The sequence below is a fragment of the Dermacentor andersoni genome, chromosome 5 (genome assembly GCF_023375885.2).
Source record: "Dermacentor andersoni chromosome 5, qqDerAnde1_hic_scaffold, whole genome shotgun sequence".
NCBI lineage: Eukaryota > Metazoa > Arthropoda > Arachnida > Ixodida > Ixodidae > Dermacentor > Dermacentor andersoni.
This window is the reverse complement of record NC_092818.1, coordinates 86,249,045-86,265,909: the sequence shown is the minus strand read 5'-3', so window position 1 is coordinate 86,265,909 and position 16,865 is coordinate 86,249,045. Positions and strand designations below refer to the sequence as shown.

The 16,865-nt window shown below is 45.9% G+C and overlaps 1 protein-coding gene across 2 annotated transcripts in view; it reads left to right on the top strand.

Moving 5' to 3' along the window:
• Positions 1-16,865, top strand: part of LOC126530835 (atrial natriuretic peptide receptor 1-like) — a 363,348-nt gene that overhangs the window by 161,763 nt on the left and 184,720 nt on the right. For both annotated transcript variants that reach the window (XM_050178130.3, XM_050178129.3), the window contains one exon: positions 1,231-1,386. In XM_050178130.3, coding sequence (XP_050034087.1) covers positions 1,231-1,386 — 156 coding nt within the window. The remainder of the gene's footprint in view (positions 1-1,230; positions 1,387-16,865) is intronic.

Here is a 16,865-nt window from a genome sequence, read left to right as displayed (position 1 = left end):
GCGGCGAAGATTGCAATCAAACTTGGTGATGAGCTTCCTTATACGTGCTCCCATGGGAATACAAAATAAACAAAATTAGAAAATGCGCTTTTTTTTCTGGGGAAAATAGCGATTTTAGCCCCGCATCCCCAGACGAACCTCTAGCTCGGAACCTACTCGGATATTTCTAGTGAAGTAGGTGCGAAATGCAGGACTGCTCTGGTTAGGCTATACCGCTGAATTGGTTTGAATGAAATGCGTTGCATATAAAAAATATCTGTAAGTCTATCGAGTGTAAGAACGAAAAGTGCGATTTATGGCCTCCGATTTTTTGCAAGAATTGCCAGAAATTTGCAACTCCATATATATCTCACTACGCGGAAAAGATGTCGCAGTTCTGTAAATTGCATAAGCTAGAGAATCTGAAGCTCATAAATCAGATATATTGATAGCTCACGTGAAAGCTTTAGAGAGGGATGGTCTTTCAAGTCTTACAAATAAATGGTATGTTAGCGAGCAGCTTATGAGACACCAATCTTGTCCACTTTATGTCCGTCTCAAGAAGTCCTGTTCGTGGAATTTTGATATCGTTTATTTTCTTTCCTAATTGCAGAGTTAGAGTTGTAAACTTGATACGTGAGTGCTTGAATTTTTTGTGTTTTTGAAGAATTACTTTTCAGTCATTGAAGGAATGAATTAAAGATATACTTCCTAAAATCGGTGGATTTTATCTTTAGTTTAAATGCAACACAACTCATCGAATTCAGTGCGCTGGATGCAAAGAAAAACGATTCTTCCATTCCTATGTATTCAGGTGGCAACTCTCTCAGGTGGTAAATCTTCTTAGGCCTGATTCACGCAGCCGTCATCCGTCCCGCCCGGTCATCGTCACGGCCATTGTCACGGTCACCGTGACGTCACGGCCACGGTCACCGCCATGGACCCCGCCACGGTTACTATCACGGTTACCATCACGGTCACCATCACGGCACCATAGGGCATCAGGAGGGAGCGTTTCGTCGCCGGTGGCTTCTCAAAAGGGGCATGCCGACAACGTTACGACATCGGCCAACGTCGTCGGCATCCCGTTTTTTGAGGAGCAACCGGCGAGAAAATGCTCTCTCATGATGACGCAGACCGATGCCTTAAACGGTGACAGTGATGGGACGGGCGGCTGTGCGAATCACGGTCTTAAAGTACCATTTTCTCCCCCTCATTGTATAGTGACGACTGCGTGTGTTTTGTTCGCAGTCTTCCGTGCAGCGCGAGCGAGGCGCTGCTAGAGGCGCTGGTGGGCAGGCTGGAGCAGTACGCCAGCAGCCTCGAGTCCCTGGTCGAGGAGCGCACCGCCGACTACCTCGAACAAAAGCGGAAGGCCGAGGACCTTCTCTACCAGCTGCTGCCCAAGTGAGTTCGCTCAGCATGAGTCGATAGATCACGAGCAAAGGAGAGGGCTATGGAACATAACGGAGGTAAATAAGCGCCTTTTGCAGTGGCCCTCCGAGAGAGAAAGAGAGAGAGAGCGAGATAGAAGTTATAAGGGAAGGACAGGGAGGTTAACCAGGCTGAGCTCCGGTTGACTACCCTACACTAGGGATGGAGAAAAGGACACTGGAACATGTGAAGGAGGGAAGTTCATAGAATGCATGGACACACCCGCAATGAAGCGTTCGTCGTTTAGATGGGCGCGAGCGGTGACATAGGCTGGCGCAAGTCGAGAAGCGCGGCAACGCTTTTGTGGCTTTGCAGATCGCAGATACACGAGGCCTCGGTCTTCTGTAAAAGCCCTGTCATCTATTTGCCCTAGAACTGCCCGAAAGTCAAGCCTTTCAACTTCACATGATGGCCAGCCACGCATGAAGTGCTTTAAGGCTTCTTTTACAAACCTCGTGTGTTGCAATTGGCACTGTCCGCCATTCCAATTAGGAATGAATAGGCGTTTGCAAAGGAAACGTTACTCGCAGGAGACATGGGAAGGTTTCGTCACGTCTAGTAAAACTGGGTAAACGTTGCAATTTCATGCATAGGTCCATGGTGCGTTGTCGCCAGTTAAATTACGGTGTATGCCACTTCATTAGTGTTATTGTATGGGCGAGACCACTAAAATAAAATCGGTGCTGTGTTTATGCTGCCGTGCTCTGTAAACATGTTCTGTGCGCTACAATGCAACTTCTGGGTGATTTCTATACGCTTAATGCGAGCCCTTCTATATTCATCAGTTTATTTCGATGGAAAGGGTTGGCATGCTTCTCACTTTCGGGGGAAAATAACGGAGAGTGGAAGCGACCTGCATTATGCGTAGAGTGAGCTATAAGTATTTATTGTGCATAGTTCGAAGGATGGTGATGGAGGGTGTATGTGCAAAAGCGCTTTTCTCCTCTTGTATTTTAACACGAGGCTTCCCTCACCAGATCAGAAATAGAAAGAAAAGAAAGAAGGAAAGAATGAAAGGAAAACCAAGTCTACAGTCTAACAAGTGCAGCATCAGGATTCTTACGAAAGACAGTGTAATATCAGCGCCTTCACGTGTCTTGGTTATGCATTCTTTTGTCTCACTGTCAGTTTATTTCTTTTTTTTTCTGAAAAGTCAATTAAGAAATAAAGGATGTGGGACGAAAAATCTGAAGTGATAGCAGGACGGCCTGAAGGCTGCGTGGACCAACGGTTATTTTTGTTTAATTTATTGAGACCTCCATACAGATAATGTGTGAAAAATTCGGTGGAAGTTGGAGATTATAATGCATGTCGCTAAAGCCGTTGCATGCTGCCGAAAGCGGTGACGACATTGTATTGTCGATTTCGAGGCAGGTCGCAAATGAATCTTGAGCGTATGGTGGGAGGTGACTGTCCTTATCAACAGGCGCAAGCCTGTTCGAAGGCTCTAAAACAAATTTGACTACGAGAAAAGGAAAAGTGAGAAAGAAAATATAATGCGAAGCGACGTGCTGAGATAATATATGACGTCGAAGTGAAACGCTGAATGAGGCTTGTGACGCATTCAGTCGTTAATTAATCATCGCATCATGCAGTGCTTTGTTTGATGAGCCGGCAAGACAAAACGGCGCATCGCGTTTACCATGAAACCCCAGAGGATTTCAGCGGCGAAGACGTCCCATAACGTGCCCGTAACGCTCATCAGCCGCGGCGGCTTACCCTGCAGAGCAACGGTAACTTTTATTCACGGGCCATGTTCTCGAGCGCCTACTACTTCGCGTGACTCGGCACCGGACGCGTCGAATCGAGGTCAGCCGTATATACCAGCGCATCCGGTGCCGAGCCCCGTGGAACGGCGTCGACGCGTTCGTATTTCTGACAGTGACAGTACGATGGCTAGACTATCGGCATCGTCTGCTCGGCTACAACAGACGACGACACGCCAAGTTGCGAAGAGGTGGCAGAGAAAGCTTCGCATCTAAAGCAGTCAGTGTTTGAAGTCAAGCCACCAGTTTCACATTAGGAACGTTACTAGCCAATTGTGTATTCTAAATAAAATGTATCGAGTATAGAGAGACGGAGAGAGAGACAAGATACGAAAGGTCTCTATAGTGTAAAGCATGGCTGATGTATTGGTGGAGGAGGAGCGATGCGTCTCTTCGCGGCACGACGTAAGAACAGTTCGCGACAAACATAAGTAATTCAAGCATGTTAGGAGCCGAGCGTCTCTCGTCCTTTAGGGTCCCGGAGATCGATGCGTCCTTTCATACAGAGCGATAGTTCCGTGCAGCGCCGTAAATTTCGAGTATTATGCTGGTGCCCCCCCCTGCAGTGATCTAGTTCGCACGTTCAGGAGACTGATTTTGAGAAAGTTACATTACGCCGTCGTTGCTACTAACTGTGCCGGTACTACAGCGTAGATTAATTAGCAGAGTGGAATGAATCCTCGGTTTGGTGTGCCCAGTTGACGTATTTGCCGTTTCAATTCTTTAGTTGTTTCTTTCTTCCATTAACTGGGACACATATGTTGTACCACGCCCTTAAGGGACCAGGGAGGGGTAATGTGAAAAAGATTCTGCAATACGAGCATGGCTCGGGGAAAAAAACACAATAAAAATGCACCAGACCTTCTGTACATTTGCAGCTAATTTCCGCCCAATTTTCAGCGAAGCTATTTCTTACGAGCAGTTTGAAAAGCAATGTCAACTGCCTCTGAATGAACCACACACATTAAGACGTTTCTCGCATTTAATTGACACTATGGTTTGCGGCATTGCCCGCATATACAGTGTGTCTTTTCAGACAATATAGCTTTTTTATGAAAAAATGTAATGAGTGCAGCGGACGTGTCAGTTTGGCAGACAAGTTCCTATGTGAGGCAGATGTACTATACCGCGAATAACGTGAACTTCAGAAGACAAATTAACGAAGATTAATTAATTAATTATTAGTACCTTGGGGCAGTTGTCTAAATGGAAAATTTGAAGGTAGTGACATTTTCATGCGCACCCATCTTTTAAAGAAATCTTGAAAATTGCACCCAATTCAATATATCCATCATCGAATTTCAACGGCAAATCGAGGCAATATCGAGACCGAGTGCGTCCTGCTGCGTGACAGACAGCACCGCCCCGTAAATAATCTGCGTGGGCTAAATTTAAGCATGGCTGAAGTATGAATGATAGCATGCCGCGGCGAATCCTGACCCGACACACAGCGGCACAAGCTTGCCAGGTAAAGCGTGACGTAATCAGTAGCCACCGCGACTGGCCGTGTCGTTGGATTTCCAAATTCCTCGCGCTTGTCTTCACGGCGCGTATCAGTGTGACATGATAGCGGACCCGCCCTTTCTGCGCTCCTGCGGGGCTCGGTTTCGATAATGTCTGGATTTACCGTTGAAATTCGATGATAAATAATCTGGAATTGGGTGCGACTTTCAAGATTTTTAGAAGACGAGGGCGCATTAAAATGTGACTGCCTTAAAATTCGCCTTTTACACAACTGCCCTTATGGCACTAATTAAAAAGTTAATCAATACAATTTTCCTAAATCTTTGGATCCTCACGTTATTAGCGGTAAAGTATGTCCGCCTCGCCTAGGAACTCCTTTGCAATAACGCCACGTTGGCGGCGTTTGTAGGCTTCGTGTAAAAAAAAAAAAAAAAATCTGTATTATTAACATATAATGAACGATAAGAAGGGGGGATAACCGAGGGGTCCGATTTGTAATAATAATCTCATAAGAAGGCAACAAACAATGACACCAAGAACAACACAGGAGCAATCACTTGTATTCAATAATTGAAAAAGAAATGATAAATTATTGGTATTGAAAGTGGATGAAAAAACAAATTGCCGCAGGTGGGGGACGATTCCACGTCGTGGATCGTTGTGGATGCTTGCATGGATTGAAGACGGCGCCGCGATAGCTCAATTGATATAGCATCGCACGCGTAATGTGAAGACGTGGGATCGTTGCTCACCTGCGGCAAATTGTTTTTTCATCCACTTTCTATTCCATTAATGTATAAATTCTTTATTTCAATTAATAAGTACAAGTAATTTCCCCTGTGTTGTCCTTGGTGGCCTTGTTTGTTGGCTTCTTATGATATATATATATATATATATATATATATATATATATAGAGAGAGAGAGAGAGGGAAATATTGTTCGGGGGGGGGGGGGGGGGCACGTTGCAGCTCGGTCTATAGAACTTGTCGAGGGATCACATACATGAATAATAACTGAATAGCAATTGCCAAAAATGCTGTAAACGAATTCTGGAACGCTACGCACTGTCAAGACAAGTAAAACATTATTTTTTCATAAAAGAATATACGCATATGTTCCAAAACTTGTGCCCGAAATAATTGATGTCAATGCTTCCATGTTTTTTGTCAATTCAACAAGTAAAGAAAATATCACAAGAACTTTAGAACTATATCAGTTCGAAACCAGCTAAGCAGTGCATGCCGCTGAAACGAAAAATGTAAAGGCCGCGAAATGAACAAGTTGAGGACAAACTTTTATTGAAACTTTGTCATTCAAGGACCTTGTTCACTTTTCTATACATATGCAACGACCAGGGAAAAATCTCAATGACGCCGTCCTTCGTTTCCATGTAGTGCGCAGGAGCAGCTGTCACCGGTCGTGTATTGTGAGTAGTTCCACCGAAATTATAATCGCAACAGAGAGCACATATAAAAAGCAGTTCTGCAACATATACGAGGGCGAGTCAAATGAAAGTGAACCACTGCGAATACGTATATGACAAATGCGGCACTTTATTTAAGGTGGTCTCCATCAGGGCATTTAGACATTTGTCCCACTGACTAACGAGCCGCGCCATTCCTGTCTCGTAAAACTCCTTGGGTTGCTGCTTCAAAAAGTCTGTAACTGACTCTTTCACGTCATCGTCCGACACGAATCGGGTTCCCTTGGCCTGTTTCTTCAATTGCCACAAAATTTGGAAGTCTCAAGCCGACAAGTCTGGGCTGTATGGTGGATGTGCAGCCTTTCCCACTTGAACTTTGCCAGTTTTGTGTTAGCCACATCAGCGACGTGGGGACGGGCATTGTCGTGGAGCAAGATGACCCCGTTCGTCAATTTTCCGCGTCGTTTGTTCTTGATTGCGACAAGCAGCCGATCTGGCGTTTCACGATACCGGAAACGGTTCATAGTATCTCCAGGTTTAGCAAAGTCGTTCAGTAATGGCCCCTGAAGATCGAACAAAAAAAAGACAACAACACCTTTCCGGCGGAAATGATGGCCTTTGCTTTCTTTGGGGATGATGAATTGTAATGTTTCCACTGTAAGCTTTGCCGTCGTGTTTCAGTCTCGTAGTAGTGGCACCATGATTCGTCCCCGAATAGAATTGCAGACAAGAAGTCGTCACTCTCATTGTGATACCGGATCAGATGAGTCAAGGCAGCGCCGAACCTCTCCGTCTTCTGGCGGTGGTTCAAAATCTTCGCCATCCATTGCGCACACAAGAGCCGATAACCGAGATGTTCATTAATTATGGTGTGAACCTAACCGTGACTGATGTTCACACGCTTTGCAAGTTCCTTGATGCTTATCCTCCGTTCTGCTCTAATTAGCTCATCAACCTTTGCAATTGGGGTGGGGGTGATTGCACGGTGGCTTTGGCCCGGTCTTGGATTGTATTTGCAACTTTCACGTCCTTCTTTGAACCGTTCGCTCCAATGCTTCATAGTGGTCAATGAAATGCCATCTTCAACGTACTCGGCAGCCATACGGCTATTAATATCTTTTGTGAAACACCTTCAACTGTCCAAGAACCTCACGACACCACGCTCTCCAACTTTTGGAGCATCCATTATGTCACACAACCACGTTCAACCCAGTGTAAGAGAGCATTAAAGGACATTTATCTTCACTCCTTCGTGTCACTCTTGTAAATGAGTGATACGTGTGTGCTACGCGCATGCCTCGCAGATAATGAACCGAATCATTATTGCGCGTGGTGGGTTGCCTCACTTTCATTTGACTCACCTCATACATTAGAAATGCTAAGATACAATGGAATATGTGGAATATACAAATGCGAAGATACAGCTTGATAAATGGCAAAAAAGTGTCACTGGAAACAAAGTTCACTGCATGTATACACAAAACCTCGAAACAAGATATTTAAATATACGTAAATGTCTACAATAAATCTACATATCTAAGAAAAAGTCGCTGTGTATAATGTGTCAAACAAGGCAAATAAACGTGTTGCGCAATTGCAGATTCACAGATCACAGAATCCTAAAGCCCGCGACCCCCCGACACTGCGCGATACATCTTCCTCCCCGCTTTTTTTCTCTTGCGCACACAATACTGAGCCACCATCGTCGGCTCACCCATGCCACCAACCGCCCTCCCCACCCTTTCACTCGCACATGCAGCATGCAGCGCGTGGTCTTGGACTATATATGGAAGATGAGGGCGATGGCGACGGCAGGAATGCGCTTGGAGTGTCCATATAATTGCTATCGCAATAATATAATAAGATTATCCGGAAAATGAAGAATTCCGTGGCCCATTACTTTCCGCAAAAGAAGAAGTAACAAAATCGAACTTTCATCGTGCGACAATTCGCTGCGCCGCAACAATGTCTTTTTTTTCTTTTGTGGGGCTGGGGCACCGAATTGAAAAAAAAAAACGCAAGGGAAAGCATGTTGGCCACAATCGAATGCCCACTTTGGCCACCTAATGTGGCTACCGAAGGAATGTTGTAAAAAACGTAAGACGCTTGGTCCACAGAGAACCATACGCATACTGCTCAGTATCCTACACCTGCGAGACAAGACTTTCCGGAGAGGTTGCGCTCAAGCGAACGCGTTGCAATCTGTCGAGTCCCTACAGTGATGGCGGCGAGCGATCACTGTTTCTTTTTCACGTCTACTAGCCAGAAGGCGTCTAAAACTCTGCCAAGCGAAAATCCACTCGGCCAGGGAAAAACTAACGCGCACCGAAGTGCGCCGCGTGGTGGTCCGGGCAACACGAGAAAAACGCATGCGCTCTTGCTGGCTCTAGCAGCAGGCGGGTAGCGAGAACAACAAAATTGAAGCGGCTCAATGTGTCCTCGCGAATAAAAGTCAAAGTAGAAAAATAGATAAGAACGTAGCTTCCTTTGCTGGCTTTAGTGTCCCGACATGGATGATTTGGCGCAGGCGAAAAAAAAATGTTGATATTTTTTTCTACGACATGACGGCACAAATGAACCGCCACAACGCTCGTCTCATAAGACCTCGCTGTGTGCTTTTTCAACTAGTCTCATAGTGTGTTGATTTGCCTTGTCTCGTTGTATGGTCCGATGTACGACATCAGAAAGGTTAATGCACCTTTGGCGTCGAATGTTTATAGGAATAAACCCACAAAGTTCCGGAATTGAAAATATAAACCATGGCTTTGGCAATGTCAATGCATCTTTCGCATCAGAAGTTTACAAAACTTTATACCTATGAAGTTTCGGGATTGAAATGCATGCGCTCCGTAGATTACGCGGCCTCCGCGAGATGCCGCAACCAGCCCACTCACCATCAAAACTCCCTTGAAACTTAGTGCTCGGATGGCTTAGTGCCTGCATAGCCTATTCCTGCATTATATGACCACAGGTGCGTGGGTGTTGCCACAAAATCCAGCCTGAGCTCGCAATGTTCGCGTCGAAATGTCTTTTCGAGCGTGAAAAAGACATTCTAGACTAAATCCAAACTGAGTTCCGTCGCCGGGGGTTGTTTTGGCCGACGGTGCATTACAGCGCGAAAACATTTCGAGAAAGGGGCTGAAGCGCCATCAGTACCCTTCTCCCCCCCCTGGCTACTCTCCTGATACGCACCCTGTATAACGCTTTTGGGCGCTCACTTAACCATTAGCAAAGGTCGTATTACACTATGCAAAAAAGAAGTGAGGCGTGCAGACAGGACACAAGAGTAGAGAAGTGGACAACACGAACGCCGGCATTCGTGCTGTCCACTTCTCTGCTTGTGTGTCCTGTCTGCACGCCTCACTTCTTTTTTGCATAATGAATCCTTACCAACTAGCTCAGCTTTCTGTCGTTCCAAGTCGTATTACACCAACGCATTTTTACTTCGCATGCCCAGAAGTCATAACATTGCCCCCATTTTAAAAAAATTTGACATATGTGGCTGTTCTAGTTCTAACAGTTCAGCTAGACAAATCCTACGCCGTTGCTAAATCAAACCTGTATCGTTCTGGAGGGCACGCGTAAGTAATTTATTGCAAAGGCCATAGTTTACCAACACACTTCCGATTTTACGTTCACGTGATCACAACCTGTACTATTCTCACAAAATGGTGACTGGTTTAATTAACCCAGGACACCACGGGTGCATCATATAACGCATGGAAATAAAAAAAAAAAAAAACGTGGGTTCACCAGTTATTTTCAATGCTCATAATTAAGCCAGCAAAATTAAGGTAACATTACGCATAAAATTCTCCCCCATTTTTACAAAAATGTGAACCCAGCTTTGCGTAGATTTTGTTCAGGCACTGATAAACATATCGCATATATCGCTATGGAGCGCTTAGTAAAGGAACATTTTTGCAAAACATTTTTTTTCGCCCACATGTGTTGAATTTCCCAAACACATCGGTCATAAAGTTCCTCCCATCTTCAATAACTTTGACCTTGGTGGCAGGCATAGCTCAACCATGACAGTGGGGTAAATTTTGCCGCATTCGTAAAACACGCTTGTAGGCCATAATTGATCCGCCGACATTGAACTTTGCATACATGTCATCCATAAACTTCCCCTTGTTTTAACAAAATACAAACTAAGCTCCTCGTTTAGTTCTCCAAGGACATCGGGGGAAACACACTACATGCCTCTTGGGACACACGGAGGTAGGCAGGAAAGAAGTATTCGTTAATTAGTTTCAATGATCGTAATAAAGCGAGAAAAGCGAGAAAGAAAGCTATTTCACACGCATCACTCCTAACTTGGTCCTCATCTGCATCGAACATAAACTTGCTGTCACGTACGTGCAGGAAAAACAATGTCGATAAAGGCCGTAAAGTACTTTCAAGCACTTCCTTCGTAGGTGTTTCGCAAACCTCGTAATTAACCGAAGCCCTTGATACTTTACCCAAACATCAGCAGTAAGATCCCTCTTTATTCCCTCAGCATGTCAGCTATGTAGTACGTTGAGTACTTCCATAACATTGGCAAAACTTTCTATGCAGCTCGTAAAATGCGCTTGTAAGGATCTGGGGCTTTTGTATTAGTAACTTTTTACAGGGACTATAATTGTAACGTGGACTGTAACGTTTTAAACTTTTGTTGTTCCTCATCCAGAACGAGCTCTTCACTTCAACCAAATATAAACAACGCAACTCGTTTAGTTAACGGATGAGACATTGGAAAACCAACTATGTACATCGCATAACGCATAAAAATGGGGGAACAAAAACAGAAATACAGAGACAAGGGTTCATTAGTTTATTTCAAAACAAAACGTCATTACACTACGCACTTCAAACTTGTGGTACACGTGACCCACAACATTTCCCCTCGTCTGAAGTTTTAAATGCCTACCCCTCTTGGTTCTCACGGAGGTCTGCGGGGAAACTTTGTAAGCGTTTCATAACGAGGGTAAATGAAAAAGTAAATTTTCGCGTAACGTCTCTAGTTCCACATGGAAAGAAAAACTACACATGTCACCTTACCATATATGTCCTCTGCACGGCAACTTACTTTTGGTATCGTGCAATCAGCTTCTGTATATGTACTGCCCGCGAAGAAGGTGTTTGCTTGCTCACAAAGCCACGACTGCTCCGTTTGCTGGACCTCCCCATCTGACTTGAACCGACGACCATTCAGCGCCTCGTCCTTGAAATGGCCGACGGTGACAAATCCGACGGCGCCAAATGAGTGCTTCCCCATCCTCCGTACAACCCTAACAGCCGACGGTGTATGTCCGCCGGTTCGACTCCCTCCGTCCGCACAAAGTGCCCTATGGTGCGCTGTTAAAAATGCCCAACACGTCCATACGTGTGGGCCTTTTTTCTCCGTGACACTCCATTGGATGTGGGGCAGTGCATAAATACTGCGACTTCTACGTTACTCCAAATATACACGTGGTGAGGTAAAGACACACACAGCCGTTATTTACTCCCGCAATAACACAGAATTGCCTTCAATTTTTTAATATTCCCTCGCATATGTATTATCCACCTTAACATGCAGAAAACAAGGGTCTAACAATTTTCATTTTAGGCCCAAATTAACCCACATACTTCAAGATTTTCTGCGCATCACCCCATTTCATTCGAGTATAAACTGCATGTCTGATCTAGTTCGCAGTACACCGTTAATACAACTTTTCCCGCACTTCTATTCGCGTGCATTAAAAGCTTCGCTGCAATGTACCGACGCGATGCCATATAAATACACGTCCCACCAGAATATTTCAGAACGGTGCCCCTTCGCTTTCAGCGTACAAGCTTAATGGAATGTGGTTGAGATTTGATTCAATTGGCACGCACCGACGCGCTTTCACGGTCCTTCTGCAGGCTATAGTGTTACCAATGATGTAAGTCGTTATCTCTAAATGTGGTATAAGATTGTTCTTTCCTTTACAATCTTTATTTAGTTTATGCTTAGCCTGACGTGGTGTTTTCGCTGAGGCCTTAAACATCTCAGCCCTCGCTTTCGCCCTTTATCGGGCACGTGTCGCGGTTGTTTTGCTTACGGTGGCGGTTGCTTTCTGTTTTTCCCGATCGAATATTTGTCTAGTTCTTCCTTTGTAAGACGGACAGTGCTTGTGGACAGTGCTTGTAGTGGACAACCGAGTTATTTAGTGAACCGATGAAGAACGCATAACGGTCACAGCGCAAATATACGAGTGACTAGGCTTAGAAGAATTCAATACCGCTACGTGGGACAGGGAGGTGCGGGTTTACCGTTGTTGCTAGGTGCAGCAAAATGGGAAGAGCCCGCGACCCGAATGTTCTTGTTAGAAACGAAACACAAAACAAGAGAAAATATACCATATATTTCGGATTGTAAGCCGCACTTTTGTATAAGTCGCACCCCTCAACTTTTCGCGAGCACCGGTATATAAGCCGAACCTATTTTAACTCGGTCAGCGTAATCAAACGATGCGCGCATGTACATTCACCGCGAAATACCGAGCGGACAAATTTCAGGGCACTAAGTTGCCGTAAAGAAAATTTTTTATGAGCTGGAAATTTTAGCAAAGGGAAAAAGAATCTCCAACCAACACTCTTGTTAGCCGCAGTAAACCAATATCTATTGCACTTCAGTCGAACCCATTCAAGTGCTAGTCCTCCGACGCACAGTCAAGGCCACTTTGACCGGCAGCATCCCTGGGTAACCGTCGTCGGCCTCTGAATAAGTATTGCCTGACCTTGTAGGGCTTACTGTTCTCGCCGAGCTGGCTACACGGCAAGCCGTAGGAGCTGACATCCGTTCTAACTATCGCTCCACTAACAGTACAAGATTAGATTTGGTTCAGGATGTTGCCGCCCACGGTTATTAATTTTTTTTTTGTATTCGCAAAGAAAAAAAAGAACGAAGAAAAAAAAAACCGCCCATATTGGTCGCGCCATGCATGCAGGGCTTTATGTACGTATAAGTTGCACCGGCGAAAATTTTGACAAAAAGACAACAACAATGAAACGTGACTTATCACCAAAAAATACGGTAGAATTGATGTAATAATCGAAACCTGTGCAGTGATATAAATGGAGAAAAAGCGCCTTCCCTAAGAGCAGAATACAGCAGGGTGCAGATTTGCAGAACAGTTGCAAACCTACGGCGTTAAAAAAGAAGGAATTAACGTGTGTGTCAGTTCACTGTAGGTGACAGTATCCAGAAAGAATGTTCATAGCTCGTTCCGTGTACGAGGCAGGCCTCTAAGCACGCTGGTGTAAGCGGTCATCACGTCTTCTTCTTATATTGCGCGCCCAATTTAGCGCAGTTGTCGACATACTTTTGTATCCACTACTTGTTAGCGTGTGGTGGTAGACATTTAAATGTGATGCAGCGCTTTTATCCCGGCGTTGTAACTGCTGCACGTTCTGAATATTAGACTGTCCATCGGTTCGAGCCAGTGCTTGCACATCAGCGTGCTTTACGACTAGACGTGGGCTGTCGCTGCGGGCCGAAATCTGGCTCGTATATGGGTGGCAGTGCAGAAGAATCGCACAACCACCTTCGCTTCGCAGTCCGGTGATAAGCTGAGGATTACGACAGCTATAGAGCGGGGGGGAATCTCCCAGATAAATGTTTGCGCTCTCACTCGCGTTTGATGTTGTTTGCTTACTGACGAAATCGCGGGGAATGAGCAATCGGCTATCGCAACGTCTGCAATGATAAACCCACATTGAGAAGGAGAAGAAGAAAAAAAAAAGGGAGACAGAGATGTATGAAAACGAGAAAACGAGAAGCCAGTTTGCACTCTCTTGGAAAAGCACTTCGCGGCTGCCCGAGGGATTCGAGCAAAGTAAACCAACGCCGTATATCAAAAAAGCGCGCGAATAAACACTTGTCGAGACTAGATACAAAGCGTAAAGGACCCTAGCCCAAGATTGATTTCTCTCCCGGTGAAATGCCTGGAGTGACCGATATCGGTAAGCGGACAGCGTAGGTGATGAGCGCTCCCAGTTGGAGGCCGGGCGCGTTGGTCAGTTGCCATCTGTGTGACGTACGTTCACTGGTCCGAAATCATTCTGTGGAGCACTTCTGCCGTTGCACGGTGCGAAGCATCACTCCTAAATCACGCGATGGCGTGGCGAACGGCGCACCGAACCAACGACTGTAGCGTAGCTACGAAAGAGACGTTTGTCCTGCTGGGCGCTTGCTGAATGACATATATGCTTGCCGCTAGAAATGCGCGAGTAGAAAAAAAATGACGCAGGAGAAAACACGCACTAATGAGGGAGACACTGGCGTCACAGTTTCCTGTAACTTCGAACCGTTTCGACAAGTTGAAAGTCAAGGCATCCAGTCCTTGCATTAAGGTTGATACCGAGACATATAAGCCCCGCGGTGAACATTCCTGTTTCGGTAACAGCGTGATTAAAGTGGGACATTAAATATCAACGCGGTCTACTTTATGCTAGTGGGTTATTCTTTGGGAGATATATGTCTGTTTGCTTCGCGATTGAAGTTATTAGCCAAAAAAAAGATGACATCGAAGCTTTACATGAACCACTGAATACTTCACATGACAAGAGTGATGTACGAACATGACCCGTTCATACGCAGTATACACACGCATACAACATGCACAACGTGCAGTCAGGAAGCACGGCAGCAGGCAGGCAGAGTTTCAGGCCGAAGCCAGTGTCTCACAAAAGTCTAAGAGCCCCTCTGTTGCGTACGAGAACTTACCAAGGCTGCTCTGTAAGATGCAACTACGTAAAGTGCTACAGTTCAAAGGAGCCACCGCACAAATTTGGAGCCGATCTCAGGAGAGTTCTGGAGGCCGCAATAAAACACGCTCTCGAGACGCACAAAACAATATTAAGGACGTCGCAAACGTTTCGCTGTGGCGATGGCTTCACTTGCAGTTTGGACTAGTATAAAGTTAGTATAAGTGAACGTTTCGCCGAAAACAACGTAATCGGGATGCACAGCCGAATAAGATTGCAAGAAGGAACGGTATAGCGTTGTCACAGCGGCCTTTCGTCTGTGCGGTTCTCTGGTACTTACTGATGCTTGGTATAATTATTTGTCGATAGGATTGATCTATTTTGGGCTCCACGTGCGGAATCTACCCATCCAGGAGAAGCTAAGCGTCTTTCAGTGTCCTCCTCTTGCGCCACTCGAACTGACAGCGCTTTCATCCGCGACGTCACTCCGAAAAGTGTGTCGTAAGTGCGCTCCACCCGGCGGCCGCTTAAAGGGCACTTAAAAACAAAGTGTCGACGCTTGCCCTCTCGAATGTTATCTCCGAATGTTATAGTGGGGGGAGGGGGTGGCATTTAGGGAGCGCCAGTCAGCAAACTGCGCGTCGCGACTCCTCCCCGGACAGTATCGCGCAACTATCTTGCGCCAGCGAAGTGCAGGAGAGGGCCGACGAAATCTCATCAGCTGTGACAGAGAACGCCGGATGTCCAGTGGCAGCTTTGAGGCGGAATGCGGCGACGGGGACCCGCGAAGGCTTCGAAAAGAGCATGGCACAAAAAAGAAAAAATGAAAGAAAAGAGATAAAAGAAAGAAGGAAAAGAAAAATCACGCAGTTGGGGACATACACGAAGGAGCTTTGCAGACAATTCGATCGGCTTCGTGCGCAATCTTTAGCAGGATTCGGAGAAAACGAACCAGAGAATCGAAGGAAGCCAGTGGCGGAGAGGAGAGATAGAAGGGGCGCAGCACATAAAGCAATCCTAATTTGGGCGCAGGCGAGTAGGAAGTGCGCGGCGGGGGAGAACGATCTAATACGAGTGGGCGGGTTCCCGAGGTGCGCAGCTCCGCAGATGCGCGCAGTGTGCCTTATAAGTGGGAAGTAATATCCAGAAAAGCTTCTTGTTCTCGCAGATGTGAGCAAAGGCCTACGGTGCCTTTTCTTGTTCTTTCTTTTTTTTCCTTTTTCTTTCTCGCTCTTGGGTTTCCTCGGTTCGCCGACGTTAATCGAAGTGGGAAAACCTGTGCGGCTTCTGCACGCGAAGGCTATTGATCCGTGAAATCCTTTCTATAGACACGTGTACACCGGAACTTGTGGTATTTCTCGGAGTTTGTGGAGAGAGGTATGCGTATAGAAGCAACGGCTGGCTGTTCCGCCGGCTGGGAGCTGAACGTAAGTGGCCGTAGTTGATCGCCGAGCGGGATTGGCACTTATTCAGGAGGCTCGCACGTTCAGTCGTTTTCGTGGCTTTGGGTGTGGCAACTTTGAGTCAATTCGCTGTCCCGTACAGATTCAGTTGTCCAGCAGTACGTAAACTCCGTTGTTGGAATGGCAAATTGTACATTATGCATCGGCACGGGCAAGAAAATAATGAAATAAAAAATAAAATTTGCAAGCAGTAAGATTTTCTTTTTAACAATAACAATAAAGATACCTGTTCACGCGGCTCACGGAGTCTGCGTTATCTGCCGTCTGTGTATTTGTATTGGGTAATTTCCCATCCAGCATTGCGTAATGCGACGCGACCCAGATCCATTTGCTCGTTTGGCGGAGACCTCTGACGCAACGGGCTCTATATTTAAACTGCGGGCTCTGTGTCGTCATTGCGACGTTGCGTCCTTGAGACGTTAGAGCCTCACAGACGTGCCCATACACGTGCGGGTAAGGTTGGCGTTTAAGTATAGAAGGATTAGGAGGTGGAAAGGAACGTAATTACCGCAACCCTTGAAGGAGCATGGCGCAGCGTCGTTAGGAAAATGGGAAAGAGGAGAGAAGGGTAAATAATGGTGCAACGTACGCGCTTGATTCCGGTGTTCTGAAATCGA